This window comes from Pantherophis guttatus, chromosome 6 (assembly GCF_059756535.1).
Source record: "Pantherophis guttatus breed Tessera chromosome 6, ASM5975653v1, whole genome shotgun sequence".
NCBI lineage: Eukaryota > Metazoa > Chordata > Lepidosauria > Squamata > Colubridae > Pantherophis > Pantherophis guttatus.
In genome coordinates this window covers 100265144-100287551 of record NC_142068.1, presented here as the reverse complement: position 1 = coordinate 100287551, position 22408 = coordinate 100265144, and the positions used below count along the sequence as shown (strand labels likewise).

General features: G+C 41.9%; 1 protein-coding gene across 3 annotated transcripts in view; it reads left to right on the top strand.

The window, feature by feature from the left end:
- The window catches only part of LOC117675759 (S-adenosylmethionine synthase), a 60224-nt gene that overhangs the window by 14214 nt on the left and 23602 nt on the right, over positions 1-22408 (top strand). For all 3 annotated transcript variants that reach the window (XM_087872333.1, XM_034434724.3, XM_087872332.1), the window contains one exon: positions 3112-3255. In XM_087872333.1, the coding sequence (XP_087728459.1) occupies positions 3112-3255 (144 nt within the window). The remainder of the gene's footprint in view (positions 1-3111; positions 3256-22408) is intronic.

Sequence of the window (22408 nt, the reverse complement as noted above, 5' to 3'; positions counted from 1 at the left end):
AAGAAACAATGAGGTACTTCGAAGCCGGGTGAGTGACACCAACCCTGGCTGGAAACAACACTTGAGTATGGACTTTTACCAATAAGACCCCCAGCTTTAAATAGCAGCTGTAGATTTGTGGGGCATGAAGATCTGGCAAAGTAATAAAAGGAGACAAAGACCCATTAAGGAATCTGCCTTGGTACAGGCTGACTTGGTAGAATTGATTATTAATATACTAGAAAATTGGGTTTTTCTTTAAAATGGAATTGATTTGATCCTTGGAAAAAGAAAAAAACAAAAAGCGATAACTATGGATTTAGCACCTTTAAAAGTTAAAAGAAGAGAGACAAACGGATGGTTACATAATGGATACAAAATGGAGATTGCTGTGACTAAGTGAAAGTGTGGATTGTAGAGACTCGCCTTCTGCTTGAAAAAGAAATATTCTGACTTGCTACTTGTTTTGGATTATTTTGAAAATAACTATGGACTTTTGGATTTTGGAGATTCCTATTCTGTCTATGGGTGATTTGATAAAGAAAGAAGAAATATAATGGAACTATTAAAATCGAAACTAACTGGCACAGGAATAAAAGATGTGGCGCAGGAACAAAAGAAGGAAAGCTGATGGATTTTATATGGAACAGATGTTACAAAAGAATTGAAATGACGTATAGAGTTTCAAACTTGGAAACACGGATTTTAAAGTGGAATGCTTATGGACAGATAGGGAAATGAAGAAATAAAATAGATAAAATTAAAATGTAATGTTTAAATTGCAACCCTACTTGGATCAGGAGGCTCTCCTCACAGTCACTCATGCCCTTGTCACCTCACGGTTAGATTATTGCAACGCGCTCTACATGGGGCTACCCTTGAAAAGTGTTCAGAGACTACAGTTGGTCCAGAACGCAGCCGCGCGAGCTGTCGTGGGGGCACCTAGGTACACTCACATTACACCAATTCTCCGCAAGCTGCACTGGCTCCCTATTGGTCTCCGGTCACAATTCAAGGTATTGGTTATTACCTTTAAAGCCCTACATGGCTCAGGGCCAGGTTATCTCCGAGACCGCCTTCTACTGCATAGCTCCCAGTGACCGGTAAGATCCCACAGAGTTGGTCTCCTCCGGGTCCCGTCAGCTAAACAGTGCCGGCTGGTGGGCCCGCAGGGGAGGGCCTTCTCTGTGGCTGCCCCAGCTTTCTGGAACCAGTTACCTCTTGAGATCTGGACCATCCCCACCCTATTGGCCTTCCAAAAAGCAGTGAAGACTTTTCCAGCAGGCCTGGGGCCGTTGATCTCGCTGTTGTGATCTGGTGAGATCCGGCCATGAATGATGTGAATGGGTTTTAATTGTTTTTAATGTTTTAATTTATATATTTTTATATATGGTTTTTAAATGCATTGTAAGCCGCCTTGAGTCTTTGGAGAAAGGCGGCATACAAGTCGAACAAATAAATAAATGTTCAAATGTTTAAATGATTTTTAAATATTAACAGGAGGTGTTTATAGAATAATAAAGATGGAGAATAAAAGAAAGTAATTAAAATAGAAAATTGATGTAAAGGTGGTTATAAATGAGATCTTTATAAAAATACAAGAGTATATACTAATATGAGTTAACCCTAAGAAAACTTATTAGATTATGAGAGAATAAGAAGAGAATATGCCTGATATAATATGTTTTAATTTTAAATTGTAAACAAAGTTGAGAATGATAAATATGATTAAATTTGATTGATTAATGTATTATTGGATGATAAAACAAGATATACAATTGTGGTTGAACTTATTGTATGCTAGAAATGATTAATATTAAGAAATATGTTGGGAGTCACCCAACATATTGGATGTTGGAAATAGTTAGGAAATAGTTAAATAATAGATTAAATATATTGAAAAGAAAACAGTTAAAATAAGATATGCTGGATATCAGCCAAACAAGAGTTGGAGAGGTGGAGGAGAATATGCTGGAAATCAGACAAAACAAAACATGCTGGAAATCAGCCAAATAATAGTTGGAGATATGGAGGAGAATATGCTGGAAATCAGCCAAAACAAAATATGCTGGAAATCAGCCAAACAATAGTTGGAGGTATGGAGGAGAATATGCTGGAAATCAGCCAAAACAAACTATGCTGGAAATCAGCCAAAAAATAGGTGGATATACGGAGGAGATTATGCTGGATATCAGCTAAAATAAAATATGCTGGAAGCCAGCCAAACAAATAGTTGGAGATATAGAGGAGAATATGTTGGAAAATACCTAAAATAATACAGGGTGAAAAAGAATATGTTGGAAGACAACTAAAATGAAGCAAAATGAGTATGAGATGAATCTGTGTAAATTGAAATGTGTATTAGATGACAAATTTAAGAAAATTAAGTGTAATTGTTAAAGTTTAAGATTTAAAGATTTGATTAAATGGGTCTAGAGATTAAGGAATATAGATAAAATTTTGATTCATAAATTGAAATAAAAATAGAGTTGTACATATTTGGGAACTAAGATTTGTGGTGATAAAATAGTAAGGTAAACATTTAGATCAAGATGTTAGGATATTTTTTAAAAATTGTGTTTTTGATTTTAATATTAAAAGATGCAAGGGAGGGAATTAAGCTAGATAGAATTTTGATTTATAATTGGATAAAAAAAACGAGTAGAGTTTATTTGGAAATTAAGATTTTGGTGATATAATAGACTGGTTTAGATTAAGATGTTAGAATTTGTGTTAAAAACATTTGTTTTGATTTTTAATTTTAAAAGATGTAACGGGGAAATTGGGAATAGAGCTTGTTAAAGGAATGTAAGCGATTGTACCTATCTATGACCGGATCAAGACTTCGTTCTTAAAAGATATATTTTATGTTTATGTTTAAAAAAAAATAAAAAAAATATTTTTCAAAAGAGAAAGAAAGAAAGAAAGAAAGAAAGAAAGAAAGAAAGAAAGAAAGAATAGCCAGGAACTGCAAGGGGTTAATGAACGGGAAAGATCTATGATACTATAGAAGACCAAAAAAGTATCTTATGAACCATAGGTTGAGGTTCCTTTGCAATTTATTTTCTTTTTTCTTTTCCTTTAATAAACTAGCAAAGTACTAAAGAATACTCCCATCTTCCTTCCATGCAGGGCCTGATGTTTGGCTACGCAACTGATGAAACGGAAGAATGCATGCCTCTAACCATTATCCTTGCTCACAAGCTGAATGCCAAAATGGCCGAGCTGAGACGCAATGGAGTCCTCCCTTGGCTTCGACCAGACTCCAAAACCCAGGTAGGTTCAGATCAACCCCAATGCCTCATTCTCTAGAGGCTTGCAGCCAATCTGTCAGCCTCTGCTTTTTCATTGCTTGCTCGGCTGCCATGAAACGGGGGGAGGGGGGAGCTATTGGAATTCTTGGGAGGGGGGAAGTGAGCTAGTGGAGGAGAAGAGAGAAACTTTGCTTCAGCGTTTCTTTGAAGCTGATAACAAGTCAAGTTCAACTGCCATGGCATAGCAGGAGGATGGCACCACCAGACATTGCACCCACATGACCCCTGGGGAATTGTGGATTGGATGATTTATGCTGGACAGTTGGGGGAAGGCTTTGGGGGTGCTTTCTATATGTAATTGTTGCGCCTTTTGCTTCAGACCTTTCTTTTCTTTGGTTGCATTCAGTTCATACTCAGTAAAAGTACCTTTCTCTATGAAAATGGAGTCGGGGTTTTTCTTTCTTGAGTTTTGAAAGGAGGCATGCCTGACACAATCTGTGTGGCAAAACTAGAGGTTAGGATCATATGTGATAAGCTTGAGGAAAACAGAAAGGAAAACCAAGGATACTGGAGTTGGATTGGATCAAAGAGATGCTCTTGGAAGAGCGATGAGTTCATTCCTCAAGACAGGGACAGGTGAGAGGGCTGGGCTGGGATTTTGTCTATTACAGAATAACAGAGTTGGAAGGGACCTTGGCTGTTTTCTAGTCCAGCCCCCTGTTCAAGCAGGAGACCCCATACCATTTCAGACAAATGGCTGTTCAATCTCTTGGAAAATTCCAGTGATGGAGCACCCACAATTTCTGGAGGAAAGTTGTTCCACTGATTAATTGTTCTAACCGTCAAGAAATTTCTCCTTAGTTCTAGGTTGCTTCTCTCCTTGATGAGTTCCCACCCATTACTTCTTGTCCTGCCCTTAGGTGCCCCTCTCCGCCCTGAGTCTCCGGAGAGGGGCGGCATATAAATTTAATCAAGCAATAAATAAATTTAATAAATAAATAGCTTGACTCCCTCTTCTTTCTGGCAACCCCTGAGATATTGGAAGACTACTATCATGTCACCCCAGTCCTTCTTTTCATTAAACTACAGATACCCAATTTCTGCAACCGTTTTTCATATGTTTTAGCCTCCAGTCCCCTAATCCTCTTTGTTGCTCTTGTTTGCACTTTTTCTAGAGTCTCAACATCTTTTTTATATTGTGGTGTCCAAAACTAGATGCAGTATTTCAAGTATGTGGTCTTACCAGGATATTATAAAGTGGTATTATCACTTCACGCGATTTTTTTTAAAGTTTTTATTTATTTCTTTACAAACAAAGTATTTATTCACATACAGATCGCAACGGGAGCTTTAAACAATATATTAACTTCAGTCAAAATATACAAATAAGATATAAAATCTACACTAACCTTATCTTCTTTTTATTCTATTATTCAACCAAGTATACCATTGGTCCCAGCATTGAAAATATGTGGAATCCTTTTGATCTCTCAAAATTTTTGTTAACCTGTCAGCTTCCACATATTCCATAATTTTTCCCAAAATCAAATCTTCAGCCGGTAAGTCTTTCCCCTTCCAATATTGAGCAAAACATATTCTTGTTGCAGTTATGATATATACAATCAAACACCATGTATTCGTGCCTATCTTATCTGGCCTTATATTTAATAGATAGTATTCTGGTTTCAATTGTAATTTATATCCAGTGATTTCTAATATCCATCCCTGTATAAGTCTCCAAAGCTTAATTACCTTGGGGCAGGTTCACCATACGTGAAAATAAGTACCTATCTCCCCACATTTCCAACAGTTTGGGGAGAGTCCTGGGAACATTTTGGATAGTTGGGCAGGAGGGAGATGCCATCTATACCACCATCTTATACGAGTTTTCTTTGTAAGTGGTTGCCATCAGGAGTTTCAGTTGTTTCGTCCATATTTCTTCCCATTTTACCAACTCAATTGAGTAACCAATATTTCTCCCCCAGGCAATCATTGAATCTTTTAACAATCTCATCCCCTATCCAGTAATTTATTAAGAGTTTATAAATCTTGGATAACATTCTTTCCTCCTTTCCTAATATAATATTATCTATTTCTTGCTGGGTCATATCTATGCCACCTTTTTCCTAGTCTTTCTTATGTTTAGAGCTGATCTAGGCATTATTATTATTATTATTATTATTATTATTATTATTATTATTATTATTATTATTATTATTATTAATTGAATTTGTATACCGCCCTACTCCCGAAGGACTCAGGGCGGTGAACAGCCAAATAAAATACATATAATACAAATGTTAAAAAACCATTAAAATACAATTAGATAATTGGCCCAAAAAATGAAATTTAAAACACCCCAGTTTATAAGACAAATTTACAATTTAAGAATTTTAAAAAGTTTAAAAAGTTTAAAAGAGAGGTTAGGCCAGGCCGGCCTGCTGGAAAAGAAATGTTTTAATGGCATGGTGGAAAGCGCACAGGTCCAGGATCCTCCGTATCTCCGGGGGGAGCTCATTCCAGATGACAGGTGCCCCCACAGAGAAGACTGTCCCCCTGGGGGCCGCCAGTCGACATTGTTTGGCCGACGGCACCCTGAGGAGCCCCTCTCTATGGGAGCGTACTGGTCAGTGAGAGGCCACTGGTGGCAGAAGGTGGTCTCGTAGATACCCCGGTCCTAAGCCATGGAGCGCTCTAAAGGTGGTAACCAAAACCTTGAAGGGCACCCGGAAGACCACCGGGAGCCAGTGCAGCTCGCGCAGGAGGGGGTCACAAGGGAGCGCCCTGTCGCTCCCATAACCACCCGCGCAGCCGCATTCTGGACCAGCTGGAGCCTCCGGATGCTCCTCAAGGGGAGCCCCATGTAGAGAGCATTGCAGTAGTCCAGGCGGGAAGTGACGAGGGCATGAGTGACCGTATTTAACGAGTCCCGATCCAGAAAGGGACGCAACTGGTGAATCAGGCGAACCTGATAAAACGCCCTCCCGGCCACAGCCGTCAAGTGCTCTTCTAAAGACAGCTGTAAGTCCAGGAGGACCCCCAAGTTGCGAGCCCTCTCTGTGGGGCCCAATGACTCGCCCCCAATAGTCAGTGATGGCACCAACTGTCTATATCAGGATGTCGGAAACCACAGCCACTCGGTCTTGGATGGGTTGAGCCTGAGTCTGTTCCTCCCCATCCAGATCCGTACAGCCTCCAGGCACCGGGACTTCACTTTAAGGGCATCATTGGGGTGGTCCGGGGTGGAGATGTACAGCTGGGTGTCATCAGTGTACTGATGGTACTTCACCCCGAAACCACGGATGATCTCACCCAGCGGCTTCACATAAATGTTGAACAGAAGGGGCGAGAGGACCGACCCTTGTGGCACCCCACATACAAGGGGCCTCGGGGTCGACCTCTGCCCCCCTGCCAACACTGACTGCGACCGGTCGGAGAGGAAGGAGGAGAACCACCGTAACACGGTGCCTCCCACCCCTAGCTCTTCCAGCCGGTGCAGCATGATACCATGGTCGATGGTATCAAAAGCTGCTGTGAGGTCTAATAGGACCAGGACAGAGGAGCAACCCCTGTCCCGAGCCCTCCAGAGATCCTCAACCAATGCAACCAATGCCATTTCCGTGCTGTACCCAGGCCTGAAGCCCGACTGGAACGGATCCAGATAAGCCGATTCATCCAGGTACTGAGGGAGCTGCCGTGCTACCACACTCTCAACAACCTTCGCAACAAAGCGAAGGTTGGAGACTGGATGGTAATTTGCCAATACTGCCGGGTCCAGGGAAGGCTTCTTGAGGAGAGGTCTCACCACCGCCTCTTTCAAGGCGGCGGGAAAGACACCTTCACTCAGAGAAGCATTTATAATCCCCTGGAGCCAGCCTCGTGTAACCTCCCGAGAGGCCAGCACCAACCAGGAGGGACACGGGTCCAGTAAACATGTGGCAGCATTCAGTCTACTCAGTATCCTGTCCACGTCTTCGGGAGTCACAGAATCAAACTCTTTCCAGATAATATTCTCAAGACCTGACTTCCGGTTGGTGACCCGCGGCGATATGGCGTTGAGTGAGTGACCGCTGCTCCTCAATACCATTAATCACCGTGTTTTGGGGTCCCCTTGAGGGGCGTGGAGCCCGGAGAGCCCCACGGACGAGAGAGCGAGCCGGGTGAGCGTGAAAGCGGAGGGCAAAACGCTGATCGCAAGACCGGGCGGCTCTGTCAAATCCAGCACGCGTGAGTCGGCCAATTTAATGGCCGACACGAAGCCGCGGTAACCAGCAACCAGATTGGAAGCAAGGAAGATCGGATGTTGCAGTTCTGATCAATACACACCTTCCCAGCATCGCGGAAAGAGATCATCAGGAAAGGGGTCGGTGAAGTCGGGTGGAGAGTCCCACTAACGAGAGAAGCGGCGATTGAAAGTTTTCGGAGTTCCTTGACAGAGAGAGAGCCCGACAAGCCGGCACTGAAATAAGACAGAAAATTTCTACCAACAGTGTGCGTGCCTAGTGAGGATCGGTAAGAAATTCAAAACCAGCACTTATTTCCCCTTTTTACTGTGACTAAAACTAGACCTAGCGGAGGCTGAAATTGGGTGGATCGAGTCTGGCTTCTTTTTTTTTTTGTAACAAACAGGAAACTCAGCCATTAGAGTGACTTGACAGAGGAATAAACTGTCTAGCGGTGGACAGTCTAGCAGCAAGAAACACGATAGAGTGCTGAACTTGGAGGAATGTCCTAAGCTTGCAGAAGAACAGAGATTGAGGGGAAAAAAAAAGACTAGAGCATATCCCAAGGAGGGAAATTTGAAAAAAAAAGGTTTTTGAACCTCTAGATATTCTGTCCTCAGTATTCTGACTGTTAAAATTGTAAATATCTTGATAAATTGTTTTTGCTTGGACTAGATATATATAATATACCCTCAAATTATGACATCTTAAATTTTCTTAAATTTTTCTATATATATTCCGCTGCTTAGCATTTACAGTATTTACAGTATTTATATTATTTCTATAGTATTTAAAATTATAATTGTATTTAAAATCAAGTATTTAAAAATTTTATATTTATAGTATTTATAGTATTTTAAGCATTTAAAAGTACAATATTTAGCCAAATTAATTGCTACATTGATACATTGAGTGTGAATTGTTGATTAATTGATATATTGATTGCATATCATTGAATTGTTTAACTTATATCTACTAAGCTAATATTTAATATATTTAAATAGTACATTGAGTATAAGGTATTGTGACAAATTTGAATCACCCCATAGATATTGATATTGATTGTCTATCGGAAAATTAGCTAAATTTGGTTATAAATTTAGAAGGAAAAATTAGATATAGAATTATAGATATATAAATATTTATAAAAAAGGAGATAACAGAGACGCTAACTGGCGAATGAGAATTTGGAATAATATCGAAAGGATAATTAGAGAACAAAAAAAAATTCTGAAAGAAATGACAAGTATGTCATACACAGTGGGGAAAACAGGAAAAAAGACTCCCTCAAATCCTACCATAGCGACAACTTCTCCGGCGACACAAAAATCAACAGAAAGCCTGGCAATGCAAACCTTGCAAGCATCACTAACCCTGATTCAAGAAACGATGATGGCAATGCAGGAAAAACTGTTAAATAATCATGTTGAATTAAAATCAGACATACATGCATTGGACCAGAAAATGAATGAAATCCAAACATCAATAGTTAATAATGAACAGCGAATCCAAAAAGCCGAAACAAGAATTGACCAAACTGAAAAGAAATTGGATACTGTGGATCAAACATTGACAAGTCAAAATAAAGAGCTAGAAGATTCAATAATCCAATTGGAGATGGACCGGGCTTCCTTCTATTTGCGATTTCAGAACGTTGTCGAGGATAGAGAGGAAGACCTAGGGGAAAAGATGGCGGAGCTGATAGCTGATGCACTTCACCAAGACAAACAGGCGATAATTAGGGAGTTGGATGACGTATACAGGGTCCAGACTAACTATGCAAGAAGGAATAAGCTTCCTAGAGAAGTACATATTCGCTTCGCAAGGAAAAAAGTTAAAGATATCTTATACAATATGGCAAGAGACGAACAGATAACGTACCGAGGAAAAGAAATAATAATCCTAAAACAGATACCAAGAAGGGTTCGGGAGATGAGAAAAGGATATAGATTTTTGGCCGTACAGTTGAATAAAAGAAAGATATTATTTAGGTGGCTTCTCCCAGAAGGGATGCTAATAACCTGGCAAGGAAGAAAAATTAAAATAGAAAACCTGAGTACAGCACAAGATTTCCTTGACCAGCTGAGAGGTGTGGAAGAAGAGCAGGAGAGCAAAGAAGAATTAGAAACAGCAGCAGTGAAGGAGGAAGCCCTACACCAACAGAACACAAACGAAGCAACCGTAGAGGAGAAGACAGAAGAAGAAGAAGAAGCAGCTAAAGAGAAGAAAGCAAGACCAGTAAGGGCCGTAAGAAACAAACAAGAACCAACAACTAGATAGGGGTATAGCGATGAATGACTTGAAACTAATATCTGTAAATGTTAATGGTCTAAATGACTATAAAAAGAGGAAAAGAATATTAACAAAACTAGGTAAACAAAATGTTGATATAATGTGTTTGCAAGAGGTGCACATAAAAAAAGAAGAGAGTAAATGTTTAGAATATAAAAAATTTGGTCAAACATTTGATTCGTTGGCAGAGAAAAAGAAGAGGGGGGTGGTAATCTATGTTAAAAAAGGAATTGAAGCAGACCTAAAATTTAAAGATACAAAGGGTAGAATCCTCATGATCGAAATTAAGAGAGGGAATTCCAAGGTACTATTAGTGGGTATTTATGCCCCAAATAAAAAACAGGGAGAATTTTTCAAGAAACTTCATGAACAATTAGTGAAAATGGCATATAATGAAATCTGTATGATAGGGGATTTTAATGGCATTGTGGATTCGGAGAAGGATCATAAGAGCAATAAAGTTAAAAAAAATAAAAGGACAAATCTACCGAGAGCTTTCTTTGAGTTAGTTGATGAATTAGACCTAATTGATATTTGGCGTACCTTACACCCAAACGATAGGCAATACACCTTCTTTTCAAATGCACAAAAGTCGTGGTCCAGAATTGACATGGCATGGGTCAGCAGAAATTTGGGGTTAGAAATTGGAATAGCGGTAATCAATCCAAACGATTGGGCAGACCACAATCCACTAGAAATCAGATGGAAGCCTGTTCAGAGAAAACACCAACGGAGGTGGAGGTTCAATGCTAAACTACTGGGCGATAGAGACTGTATACAAAAACTCAAAGATGAAATAAATTTTTTCTTTAAGGAAAATGAAAACAAAGGCACACCTCGCACAATAGTTTGGGACACAATGAAGGCCTATCTGAGAGGAGTTGTGATTTCATATACCGCACACAAAAATAAAGAAGAAAGGAAGACCTTGGAAGAATATTTAAATCATATAGGTGAATCAGAAAGAAAACTTCAAGATAACCCAGAAGATGAAACAGCCAAAGAAAATTGGATGATGTGGAAGCATAAAGTAAATATCATGGAGCAAGAAGAGCTGGCACAAAGAATGAAAAGAACGAAACAATATCTTTTTGAGAATACTAACAAATCGGGCAGGTGGCTGGCCTATAAATTAAAAAAGGAAAACGAAAGGGGAATAATTCATACCTTAGAAGACTCTAAGGGTAAAATATTGACAAATGAGGAAGAAAAACTGGATAGGGTGAGAGAATACTATGAATCCCTATACAAAGAAGAGGAGGTACCGGATGACAAAATAGAACAATATTTGACAAATGCAGAGCTCCCACAAATAACTGATGATGAGAAAGAAATGCTTAATAGAAAGATTACAATTGAAGAATTAAAAGTAGCTCTTTCCAAATTGAAAAATAACAAAGCTCCAGGACCCGATGGATTCCCAGGGGAAATATATAAAAAATTAGAAGAAACACTCCAACCGAAATTAGTAGAAATTTTTAATGATGCACTGGTAGATTATAAAATTCCAGAGTCATGGAAAGAGGCGCATATTACACTTGTGCCGAAAGAAGGTGCCGACCCAAAACAAATTCAAAATTATAGACCAATTTCACTCCTAAATACTGACTACAAATTATTCATGGGTATAATGGCAGAAAGAATGAAAAAGATTTTAAATAATTGGATATATAAAGACCAGAATGGATTTCTTCCAGGGAGACAAATTAGGGACAATTTGAGAATCGTGCTAGACACTCTAGAGTATTATGAAGAACACCCTGAGAAACAGATGGCCCTGATTTTTGTTGATGCTCAAAAGGCATTTGACAATTTAAAGTGGAAATTTATGACTAAACAAATTGAGATTATGAAATTCGGAACAAATTTTGAAATGATGATCAAATCTATTTATAATAACCAAAAGGCGAGTATTTTGGTGAATGGGGATAGGACCAAAACATTCCAAATTAGTAAGGGAGTAAGGCAAGGTTGTCCCCTATCCCCACTATTGTTTATTTTGGCCCTAGAAGTTCTACGGAAAATCAGAACCAATGAGGAAATAAAAGGATTGAAGATCAGGAAGGAGACCTATAAGACACAAGCATTTGCAGACGACGTAGTTCTAATCCTCGAAGACCCCATAGAATCGGGACCAAAAGTATTAGAGGAACTAAGTAAATATGGAGAGGTGGCAGGTTTCATATTGAATAAAACTAAAACCAAAGTATTGACCAAGAACACAACAGAGAGCCAGAAAAACGAGATAGAAGAAGTATTAGGATTACAGGTTGCCAAAAAAATTAAATACCTAGGAATTTGGATTACATCAAGATGTTCGACCCTGAAAGACGATAATTATACCCCCCTAATCAGAAAAATGAAACAAGACCTAGACAGATGGAAAAAAATAAGATTATCACTATTGGGCAAGATAGCCACAATTAAGATGAACATCCTCCCTAGAATATTATTCTTATTCCAAAATATACCGATACATTTAGATAAAAATTTCTTTCTAGAACTAGACAAAATTATCAGAGAATTTATATGGGAAGGGAAAAAACCGAGATTTTCCATCAAAATTTTAAGGGGCAAAAGAGATATAGGCGGATTTGGACTCCCGGACTAGCAAACATATTACAGGGCAGCTAAGCTAGCTTGGATAAGAGATTGGATCACCTTGGAAAATGAGAGGATACTTACCCTAGAAGGTCATGACTTGCAAAAAGGGTGGCACGCCCACATTTGGGACATGGAGAAGAAAAGGAAGACACATTTTCATAGACATAAAATCAGAGACTCCCTGATACAAACATGGACCCAGATCAGGCATAAATATTACAAAAAAACCCCAAATTGGCTCTCAACGATGGAGGCCCTGACCCACCCCAATAGATGGGAGAGGGAGAAAATGGGCAGATATAAAGATATTTTAGACGAAGGAGGGAGGCTTAAATCAAATGACACCTTACGAGAGCAAGGAATAATCCTAGACTGGTGGTCTTACTTACAAGTGAAATCCAGATACCAGAGAGATAAAGAACAATACGGTTTAGAATTCGGACCAAATGGATTAGATAAAGTCCTGTTGGGACCAAATAAAAAGATTCTGGCAAAACTATACAATTACTTACTAGGCGACGATAAGTTTGAAGATGTCACAAAGAACCAAATAATTGCATGGGAGAAAAACACAGGGCGTGATATAAATTTTGGAGAATGGGAGGAGGCATGGAACAGGAATCTTAAATTGACCAGAGCGGTGACATACAAGGAAAATCATTACAAAATGTTCCATAGATGGTATTTAGCCCCGGCCAGACTAGCAAAAATATATCCCAATATACACCCCAACTGTTGGAAATGTGGCCATGGTCAAGGCACCTTCTTTCACATGTGGTGGACATGCCAGGAAGCGAAAGGATACTGGAATAAAATTAGGAGGTGGTTAAATGAGATAATAGATGAAGATATTGAATTAACACCAGAGATTTTCCTCCTGGGAATAATAAAGAAGCCATATAGAAAGGAAATGATACATTTAATGATCCATATAATTACAGCTGCCAGATTGGCATATGCACAGTACTGGAAAGAGAAAACTCAACCACCAGAAGAGCTTACAATTAAGAAAATATTCGAGTGCGCAGAGATGACTAAATTAACCTATGAATTAAATGATGAGAAGATAGTTTATTATTTGGTGTGGGAAAGGTGGTATAAGTGGTTGCATGATAAAATGAAAGGAAGACCTAAAGGTGTGCAAAATATTGATTAAAAGTGAGCTGAAATATCACCAAGTATTATTTATGTAAATAGTTAAAACACTGTACATCTGATAGTAACTGAAAATGTTATTATATTTATATGTTTTATGTCTTTGTCTGAATGTTTTGTTCTTCTTTTGTTCTATTTTTTTTTATTTCTGTTTTGTTTGTAAAAAACCTCAATAAAGTTTCTATAAAAAAAAAAAAATTCTCAAGACCTGCCTCCATCCTCCCCCCTGAAACTACCCCGTCAGAGTCCAGATGTTCCTGAATCTGAGCGATTTTATCATACAGATACTGTACGAAGTCCTCGGCTCTACCCTCCAAGGGGTCCTCCCGCGCTTCCTGAAGGAGCAGGGAGCGGGTCACCCTAAACAGGGCAGCCGGGCGGTTATCTGATGATGCAATAAGAGCAGAAAAATAGTTACATTTTGCTGCTTTTATCGCCACAAGGTAAGTCTTAATATGAGACCTTACCAGTGTTCGGTCAGATTCAGATTGGCTGGCCCTCCAACCGCTCTCCAGGCGTCTTTTCCGGCGCTTCATCTCCCTCAGCTCCTCGGTGAACCAAGGAGCCAAGCGAGATCGGCGCCAAGTCAGAGGCTGCAAAGGCATGACCCGATCCAAAACTCCAGCCGCCACCCTATCCCAGGCGGCCACCAGGTCTTTGGTCAAGCTGTGAGCCAGAGCCTCAGGAAACGACCCAAGCTCCGTCTGGAACTGATCCGGGTCCATCAGGTGCCTGTGGCAGAACCACTTCATCGGTTCCGCCTCCCTGCGGCGGGGTCAAAGGTTCGAAGGTCAAAGCAAAGGAGGGAATGATCCGACCATGACAAGGGTTCGGTCAATATCGAGATCATTCAACCACTGACCAGAGACAAAAAACCAAGTCCAGAGTGTTTCCCCCCGTGTGAGTAGGGCCTTGCACTAACTGGGTCAGGTCCATAGCCATCATGGAAGCCATGAACTCCTGCGCTGCCTCAGATGCTTCACCGATGGATGGCAGGTTAAAATCCCCCATGACCATAAAACCACCAATCCAATTCTATTCCCTGAAGATCTAACTCAGTTCTTGTTTTTAAACGGCCTTGAGCATCCAATAGCTCCCGGTAAGATAGGTGTTTTTCTTTATTGTAAAGTGAGCTATATGTTATAGCTTCTTTTTGATAGATTTTTAAGGGATTTTAAGGGGCGGGAGGGTTGTGTGGGTTTGGGGGTTAACCCATGGGGGGAGGGGTCCGGCCCAGCTGTCAGTGGGGCCACGGAGGGTGCGGATTCCGGGGGTAAGGGGGGCATCAGAGTCCATTCTGTCGAGGGCTTTTCTATCAATGTGTTGAGTGGGAGGGGCAGATATGGCGGGAGCAGGGGGCCCCATCATGTGGTGGGGGCGCGCACTCGCTATCTTCGAGCGGTGGCATGCCCTGGTCCCCATAGCCCTTCTCGCACCCCAGGCTGTTCAGACTCTCAGGGCCCGAGCCTTCGGCTGCTGTCGTGCAATGCCAGGTCCGTGGTAAATAAAGCCCCCCTCATTTGCGATCTTATTCAGGAGGGGGGAGCGGACCTGGCAAGTATTACGGAGATCTGGTTGGGCCATGAGGGGGGGGTTTCCCCTCGTGAGTATGTGCCCACCAGGTTTCCGAGCATTCCATCAGCCGAGAGCTCAGGGCAGGGGCGGGGGGTGGCAGTTATTATAAAGGAAAGTCTTGATCCGAGGGAGACCACTGTTCCACAGATAGCCGGATGTGAGTCCCTTTTTGTGAAGTGGGGTCATGGAGTACAGATGGGCTTGTTGATCACGTACCTGGCTCCCTGCCGCGTGGCAACGGCCCTGCTCGAGCTGCTCAATGTCATAGCTGAGGTGGCAATTGGTACCCCCAGACTTCTAGTCATGGGGGATTTCAACCTGCCATCTGTCGGCGAAACGTCTGAGGTGGCTTGAGAGTTCATGGCTTCCATGACGGCCATGGACCTTACTCAGTTAATTCATGACCCTACTCACACGGGTGGACATACTCTGGACTTAGTTTTTGTCTCTGGTCAGTGGTTGAGTGGCCTTGATACAGGGGATATAGTCATCGAACCCTTGTCATGGTCTGACCACTCGCTCCTTCAACTGGACTTTCTAACCGCTGCACCCCGCCGCAGGGAGGCGGGACCGACCAGGTGGTTCCGCCCCAGGTGCCTGATGGACCCTGATAGGTTCCAGATGGAGCTTGGGCCATTTCCTGAGACTCTGGCTCATGACTCGGCTGAGGACCTGGTGGTCGCCTGGGATAGTGCGGCTGCCGGGGCTTTAGACCGTGTCGTGCCTTTGCGGCCTCTGACCCGGCACCGAACTCACCTAGCTCCTTGGTTCTCCGAGGAGCTTAGGGAGATGAAGCGCCAGAAAAGACGCCTGGAGAGTAGTTGGAGGACCAGCCGCTCCGAATCCGACCGAACACTGGTGAGGTCTCATATTAAGACCTACCTAGTGGCGATAAAAGCGGTGAAATCTAGATATTTTGCCGTTCTTATCGCGTCATCAGATAATCGCCCGGCCGCCCTGTTTAGGGTGACCCACTCCCTCCTCCATCTGGAGGTGTGGGATGACCCCTTGTAGGGCCGAGCTGAGGACTTTGTGCAGTATCTGTATGACAAAATCGCTCAGATTCGGGAAGGGCTGGCCTCTGACTGGGTATGTCCGGACGGGATGACTGAGGCAGGTCTTGAGAGTGTTATCTGGGGGGAGTTCGATCCTGTGGCTCCCGAGGACATGGACAGGGTCCTGGGACGGCTGAACGCGACCACATGTTTATTGGACCCGTGTTCCTCCTGGTTGGTACTGGCTTCCCGGGAGGTGACACGAGGCTGGCTCCAGAAGATTGTTAACACTTCTTTGAGTGAGGGGGTCCTGCCGACTGCTTTGAAAGAAGCGGTTGTGAGGCCCCTCCTCAAGAAGCCCTCTCTGGATCCGGCTATTTTGGCTAACTATCGTCCAGTCTCCAACCTTCGCTTTGTTGCGAAGGTTGTTGAGAATGTGGTAGCGCAACAGCTTCCCCGGTACCTGGATGAAGCTGTCTATCTAGACCCGCTCCAGTCCGGCTTCCGGCCTGGGCACAGCACGGAAACGGCATTGGTCGCGTTGGTGGATGATCTCTGGTGGGCTCGGGATAGGGGTTGCTCCTCTATCCTGGTCCTGTTAGACCTCTCAGCGGCTTTTGATACCATCGACCATGGTATCATGTTGTACCGGTTGGCGGGGTTGGGGGTGGGGGGCACCGTTCTGCGGTGGTTCTCCTCCTACCTCTCTGACCGGTCGCAATCTGTGTTGACAGGGGGGCAGCGGTCGACCCCAAGGCACCTTGCTTGTGGGGTGCCACAAGGGTCGGTCCTCTTGCCCCTTCTGTTCAACATTTATGTAAAGCCGCTGGGTGAGATCATCCGTGGCTTCGGGGTGGAGTTCCATCAGTACGCTGATGACACCCAGCTGTACATCTCCACCCCAGGCCACCCCAACGATGCCCTTGAAGTGATGTTCCAGTGCCTGGAGGCCGTGCGGGCCTGGATGGGGAGAAACAGGCTCCGACTCAACCACTCCAAGACCGAGTGGCTGTGGCTTCCAGCGTCCCGATATAGCCAGCTGACGCCATCGCTGGCTATTGGGGGTGAATCACTCGCCCCCACGGAGAGGGCTCGTAACTTGGGCATCCTCCTGGACGCACGGCTATCTTTAGAAGATCATTTGACGGCCGTGGCCAGGGGGGCTTTTTATCAGGTTCGCCTGATACGCCAGTTGCGCCCCTTTCTAGATTGGGACTCTCTACGCACAGTCACTCAGGCACTAGTCACTTCCCGCCTGGACTACTGCAATGCTCTCTACATGGGGCTCCCCCTGGGGTGCACCTGGAGGCTCCAGCTGGTCCAGAACGCGGCTGCGCGGGGGATTATGGGGGCAACGAGGCGCTCCCATGTGACACCTCTCCTGCGTGAGCTGCACTGGCTCCCGGTGGTCTTCCGGGTGCGCTTCAAGGTGTTGGTGACCACCTTTAAAGCGCTCCATGGCTTAGGGCCGGGGTACTTATGAGACCGCCTTCTGCCACCAATAGCCTCCCACCGGCCAGTACGTTCGCACAGAGTGGGCCTCCTCAGGGTGCCATCCGCCAGACAATGTCGGCTGGCGACCCCCAGGGGGAGAGCCTTCTCTGTGACGGCGCCCACCCTCTGGAACAACCTCCCCCCAGAGTTACGTACAATAACAGACCTCCGGATTTTTCGTCGGGCTCTGAAAACCTATTTATTTCAACTAGCTGGGCTGGCTTGAGTTAAATTTTAAATTGATTTTAAATTGGGTTGTTTTAATTTACGGCCAAAATATTTAATTATTTTAATACTGTTTTTTAAATTTTGTATGCTCTGCTTTTTACTTTGGCTGTTCACTGCCCTGAGTCCTATTTGGAGAAGGGCAGTATAGAAATGGAAACAAATAAATAAATAAATAAATAAATAGTGGGACCAACCAAGACAGGGTCAAGATGTAGAATTTACCCTTGATTTTTCTCCATGTTTCAATTAAGATGTTCCTTACATAATGACCTGCAAAGCTCATATATTTTTTAACCTTATCTTGCCAAAAAAAATAGTGCCAACCCTGTTGTAATCCCAAACCTTCCAGAATCAACAATTGTCTTCTTCTCAGCAGGATCCATTCCCTTATCCAAACTAAGTTTGCAGCCTGATAATAATATTCCCATTTTGGTAAGCCGAATCCCCCTCTTTCTTTCACCTCTTGAAGCATTTTAAGTTTAATTCTGGGCTTTTTATTTTGCCAGATAAATTTAAGGACACATTGATTTAGCTTTTTAAAGAAATTGTTGTCTAATCTAGCTGGTGTTGTATAAAATAAATATGTCCATTTTGGGAGGATATAGGATTTTATAATCGCGATCCTACCTAATAGAGACGTCTGAAGGTTCTTCCATTTCTCTAAATCCTGTTCTGTTCATTGAAGTAATTTCAAGTAATTATCTTCTTTGATTGTTGAGCATTTGGCTGTTAATATAATACCTAGATATCGTAATTTATTGACAATTTGAAATCCCAAATTCGCTTCTAGTTCCTTCCCCTGCTTTGTTGTCAAATTTTTAATGATAACCTTAGTTTTTTCCTTATTTATTTTTAAGCCCGCTACATTTCTGTATTTTTCTAACTCATAGATCAAATTTGGGCTCAATAGAATAGGATCTTCCAATATAAATACTAGGTCATCGGCATATGCTTGTACTTTATATTGTTGGTCCTTAATATGCTAGCCTTTTATCCCCGAGTTGCGCCTAATTTCCCTCAATAAAGGTTCTAATGTTAGGATGAATAGCAATGGAGAAAGTGGGCACCCCTGTCTAGTTCCTTTCTCGATGCAGATTTGTTCAGATACATCTCCATTAATTAAAATTTTGGCAGACTGCTTCGAATAGATTGTTCGAATTGCTCTGATAAACTTTCCCCCGAATTGCATATGTTGTAATAAGCCCACTAAAAAACTCCAGCTCACTCGGTTAAAGGCTTTTTGCGCATTCACAAAAACCAAAGCCAATTGTTTATCCGAGACCGTCTTCTGCCACCAATAGCCTCCCACCGACCAGTTCGTTCCCACAGAGAGGGCCTCCTCAGGGTGCCATCGGCCAAGTTATGTCGGCTGGTGACGCCCAGGGGGAGGGCCTTCTCTGTGGGAGCCCCAGCCCTGTGGAATGAACTGCCCCCGGAAATTCGTAAGATCTCCGACCTCTGGGTGTTTCGCTGCGCATTGAAGACCCTGTTGTTCCGCCAGGCCGGACTATCAACACAATAGTTTTAAATTGGGGTATTTAAATTTATTGGGGTTTTAAATTTGAGCCACTTATTTAATTATTTTAAATTTTATATCATTGTTTTGTCTGTGTTTTTAAATAGGCTGTACACCGCCCTGAGTCCTTCGGGAGAAGGGCGGTATAGAAATAAAATTATTATTATTATTATTATTATTATTATTATTATTATTATTATTATTATTATTATTTATCAATGTGGGTTTCATAATGTTCCAAAACATTCATGATTATTCTCACGTTGTCTCTAATCTACCTACAGGGTAAGAAGCCATTTTGATCTTCATGTATAAATTGACTTAGGAAACCTTTTAGCCTCTCTGCTAATACTGCCGCAAATAGTTTGTAGTCTGCGTTAAGGAGCGAAATAGGTCTATAATTCTGGATTAGGGATAAATCACTACTATCCTTCGGCAAGAGGGTTATTAATGCTTCTGACCAGGAGTTTGGGATCTTTCCCTCCCGGATTACCCCATTAAATAGGTCTGTCATATAAGGGTTTAAGACTTCCCAAAGTGCCTTATAATATTCTATCTTCTTTTCTATATAAGTCGGTATAAAATTCCTGCGCTATTCTTTTCTTCCCTTCTTCCCCTGTGATCCAATCACCATTTCCATCTCTCAAATTGTGAATTTTACTCTTTTCCTTTTCGTTTTTTAATTGGTATGTAAGCCATCTTCCCTGTTTATTTGCATTTCAAATTGTCGTTGTTTCATCCACCTATTTTTTTTTCTAAATCCTCTTGGTCTAGTAAATTAATTTGGTGTCGCACTAATTTCAAATTCATATTAAGTTCTCTATTGTTTGGGTCCTGTTGCAACACAACCTCACTTCTTGTCAGGTCTTCTAATAATTTGTCTCATTTAGCCTTCTCCTTCTTCCGTTTCCCAGCTGTATAATTTATCACTAAACCCCGAAACACTGCTTTAGCTGTTTCCCATACATTTAAAAAGTTTGCATTTTCATTATCATTTTCCCGGAAGAAAAAACCCATCTCCTTCTTTACATAAGTTAAAAATTGTTTGTCTTTGAGGACCCTCACGTCCATTCTCCACCTAGGCCTTGTTTTCAACCGTCCCTATGATATCCAGAGTGGATTATGGTCTGTCCACTCATTGACACCTATCTCTGTGTTCCCTGCCACAATTCCCCCGACATCCAAGCCGCATCTATCCGTGACCAAGATGAGTGCCTGGCGGAGAAGTATGTATATTGTCTATCTTCTGGATGTTTTTCCCTCCAAATGTCTTTAAGTTCAAATTCCTCTTGTATTTGATGGCAAATAATAGGCAGTCTTTTCTTTACAGAGCTCTTTTTCCCCTCCTGTTTCCTGTTTCCAGATATATAGTCTTTATCTTTATCATCTATGGTGTTAAGGTCCCCCACTACACAAATGTGTGAGTAATCATATTCTACCAATTTACTATAGAGACTCTGAAAAAAGTCTTTCTGATTCCCATTGGGTACATAAATACAAACCAGTAAGCATTTTTTACAACAAATTTCTACTTCAATCATTAGAAGTCTCCCTTCTTCATCTGCAAAAATTAATTTCGAGTTTATATGCCTTTGGATATAAATTGCTATTCCTCTTTTTTTAATTTCCGCTAAAGACATATATAATTGACCCAGTTTGGTATAATTCAATAAATAAAGATGATCCCTTTTCACATGTACTTCTTGAAAGCATATTATATTCAGACGTGCTTTTATTAATTTATTAAAAATCTTTTTTCTCTTATTTGGGCTATTCAGCCCATTGATGTTAACTGACAATAGACAAATTTCCTCCCCCATCCCTTCTCCCTTCTGTTGCCCTTACTTACCTTCTGCTTGGAGTTTCTTTTTTGTTTGTCTTGTTCTCTCTGGCTCAGTCCCTCAACTCCTATCTCTGCCTCTATTTGCGTCTGTCCTCTTCCTTTCTTTCTCCCGCCTAGCTATTCTGGTTCCCCTCTCTCTTCCTCCTCTAATAATTGTTCCCCACTCTTGCTCTCCGACTCTTCTCCCACATCTGATTCTGAGGGGTTCATATATCTGATAAGAAAATCTCTGGCATCTCTAAGGTTGTCAATTCTCACTTTTTTATCTGCCCGTGTAAATTGTAACCCTTCCAGTAATAGCCACCTATATAGCACTCTGTGTTTTCTTAGTTGAGCAGTTAAGAAATGATAATTTCGCCGTAATTCCCGTACCTGTCTGGGGAGTTGTTTCAGAATTATCAGTTGTTTGTCTTTATATGTTACCGTTTTGTCTCTGGACTTCAAAATCACTTCTTCCCTAAGTGCTTTCTTGGATAACCTAACATGGACCTCTATCGGAAGTTTCTGCCTCCTGGCGTAACTCGTATGTACACGGAAAACGTCATCAATATCTCTCAGAACATCTTCCTTAGCTATCTCCAGAATCCCAGCCAGAATGTCTGCCACTGTATCTCTTAGAGGCTCCCCCCGTTCTTCCACCACATTTTGTATCCTCAAATAAAAAGCTGATCTTTCCATCTCGAGAAAAATAATTTATTCTTCGAGGGCCCTATTCACTGAGAACTGCTCTCTTTCATTTCCATCCAGTCTCTCCTCACATCGTCCCACTCTCTTCTCTACATCTTGTACTTTACTCTCCTGTTGTGTCAACACCCCCTGCACACCTTCCAGTCTCTCGTTCAACATTTTAATATCATTTCTGACAGCTCCCAGCTCCCCTTTAAGATCTGATGTTAAGTCCTCTAAGTTTTTGGAGATAACTTCTTGGTTTTTTGTCATCACCTCATACATTGCCTGCAACATGTTCTGTAGATTTGATAACGATGGAGGTTTCCCTGTAGCAGCTAGATCATCCAGAGATTTAAAGGATGATGATGATGATGTAGGTGTGACAGGAGTAGCGACTGTTGGGAGTGTCAAAACTTTCCCCCCCGCTTTTGTGGTTGTCACGATTGTTGCACTCAACATCTTGCTTGTAGAGATATGGCCAATCGCTTTCAAATTTAATTATGATAATTGTGTAGTCAGTTCTGCTTACAGAGATTCGCCGAGATAATTAATCACCAAACAATATAACTTAATCCAATAGT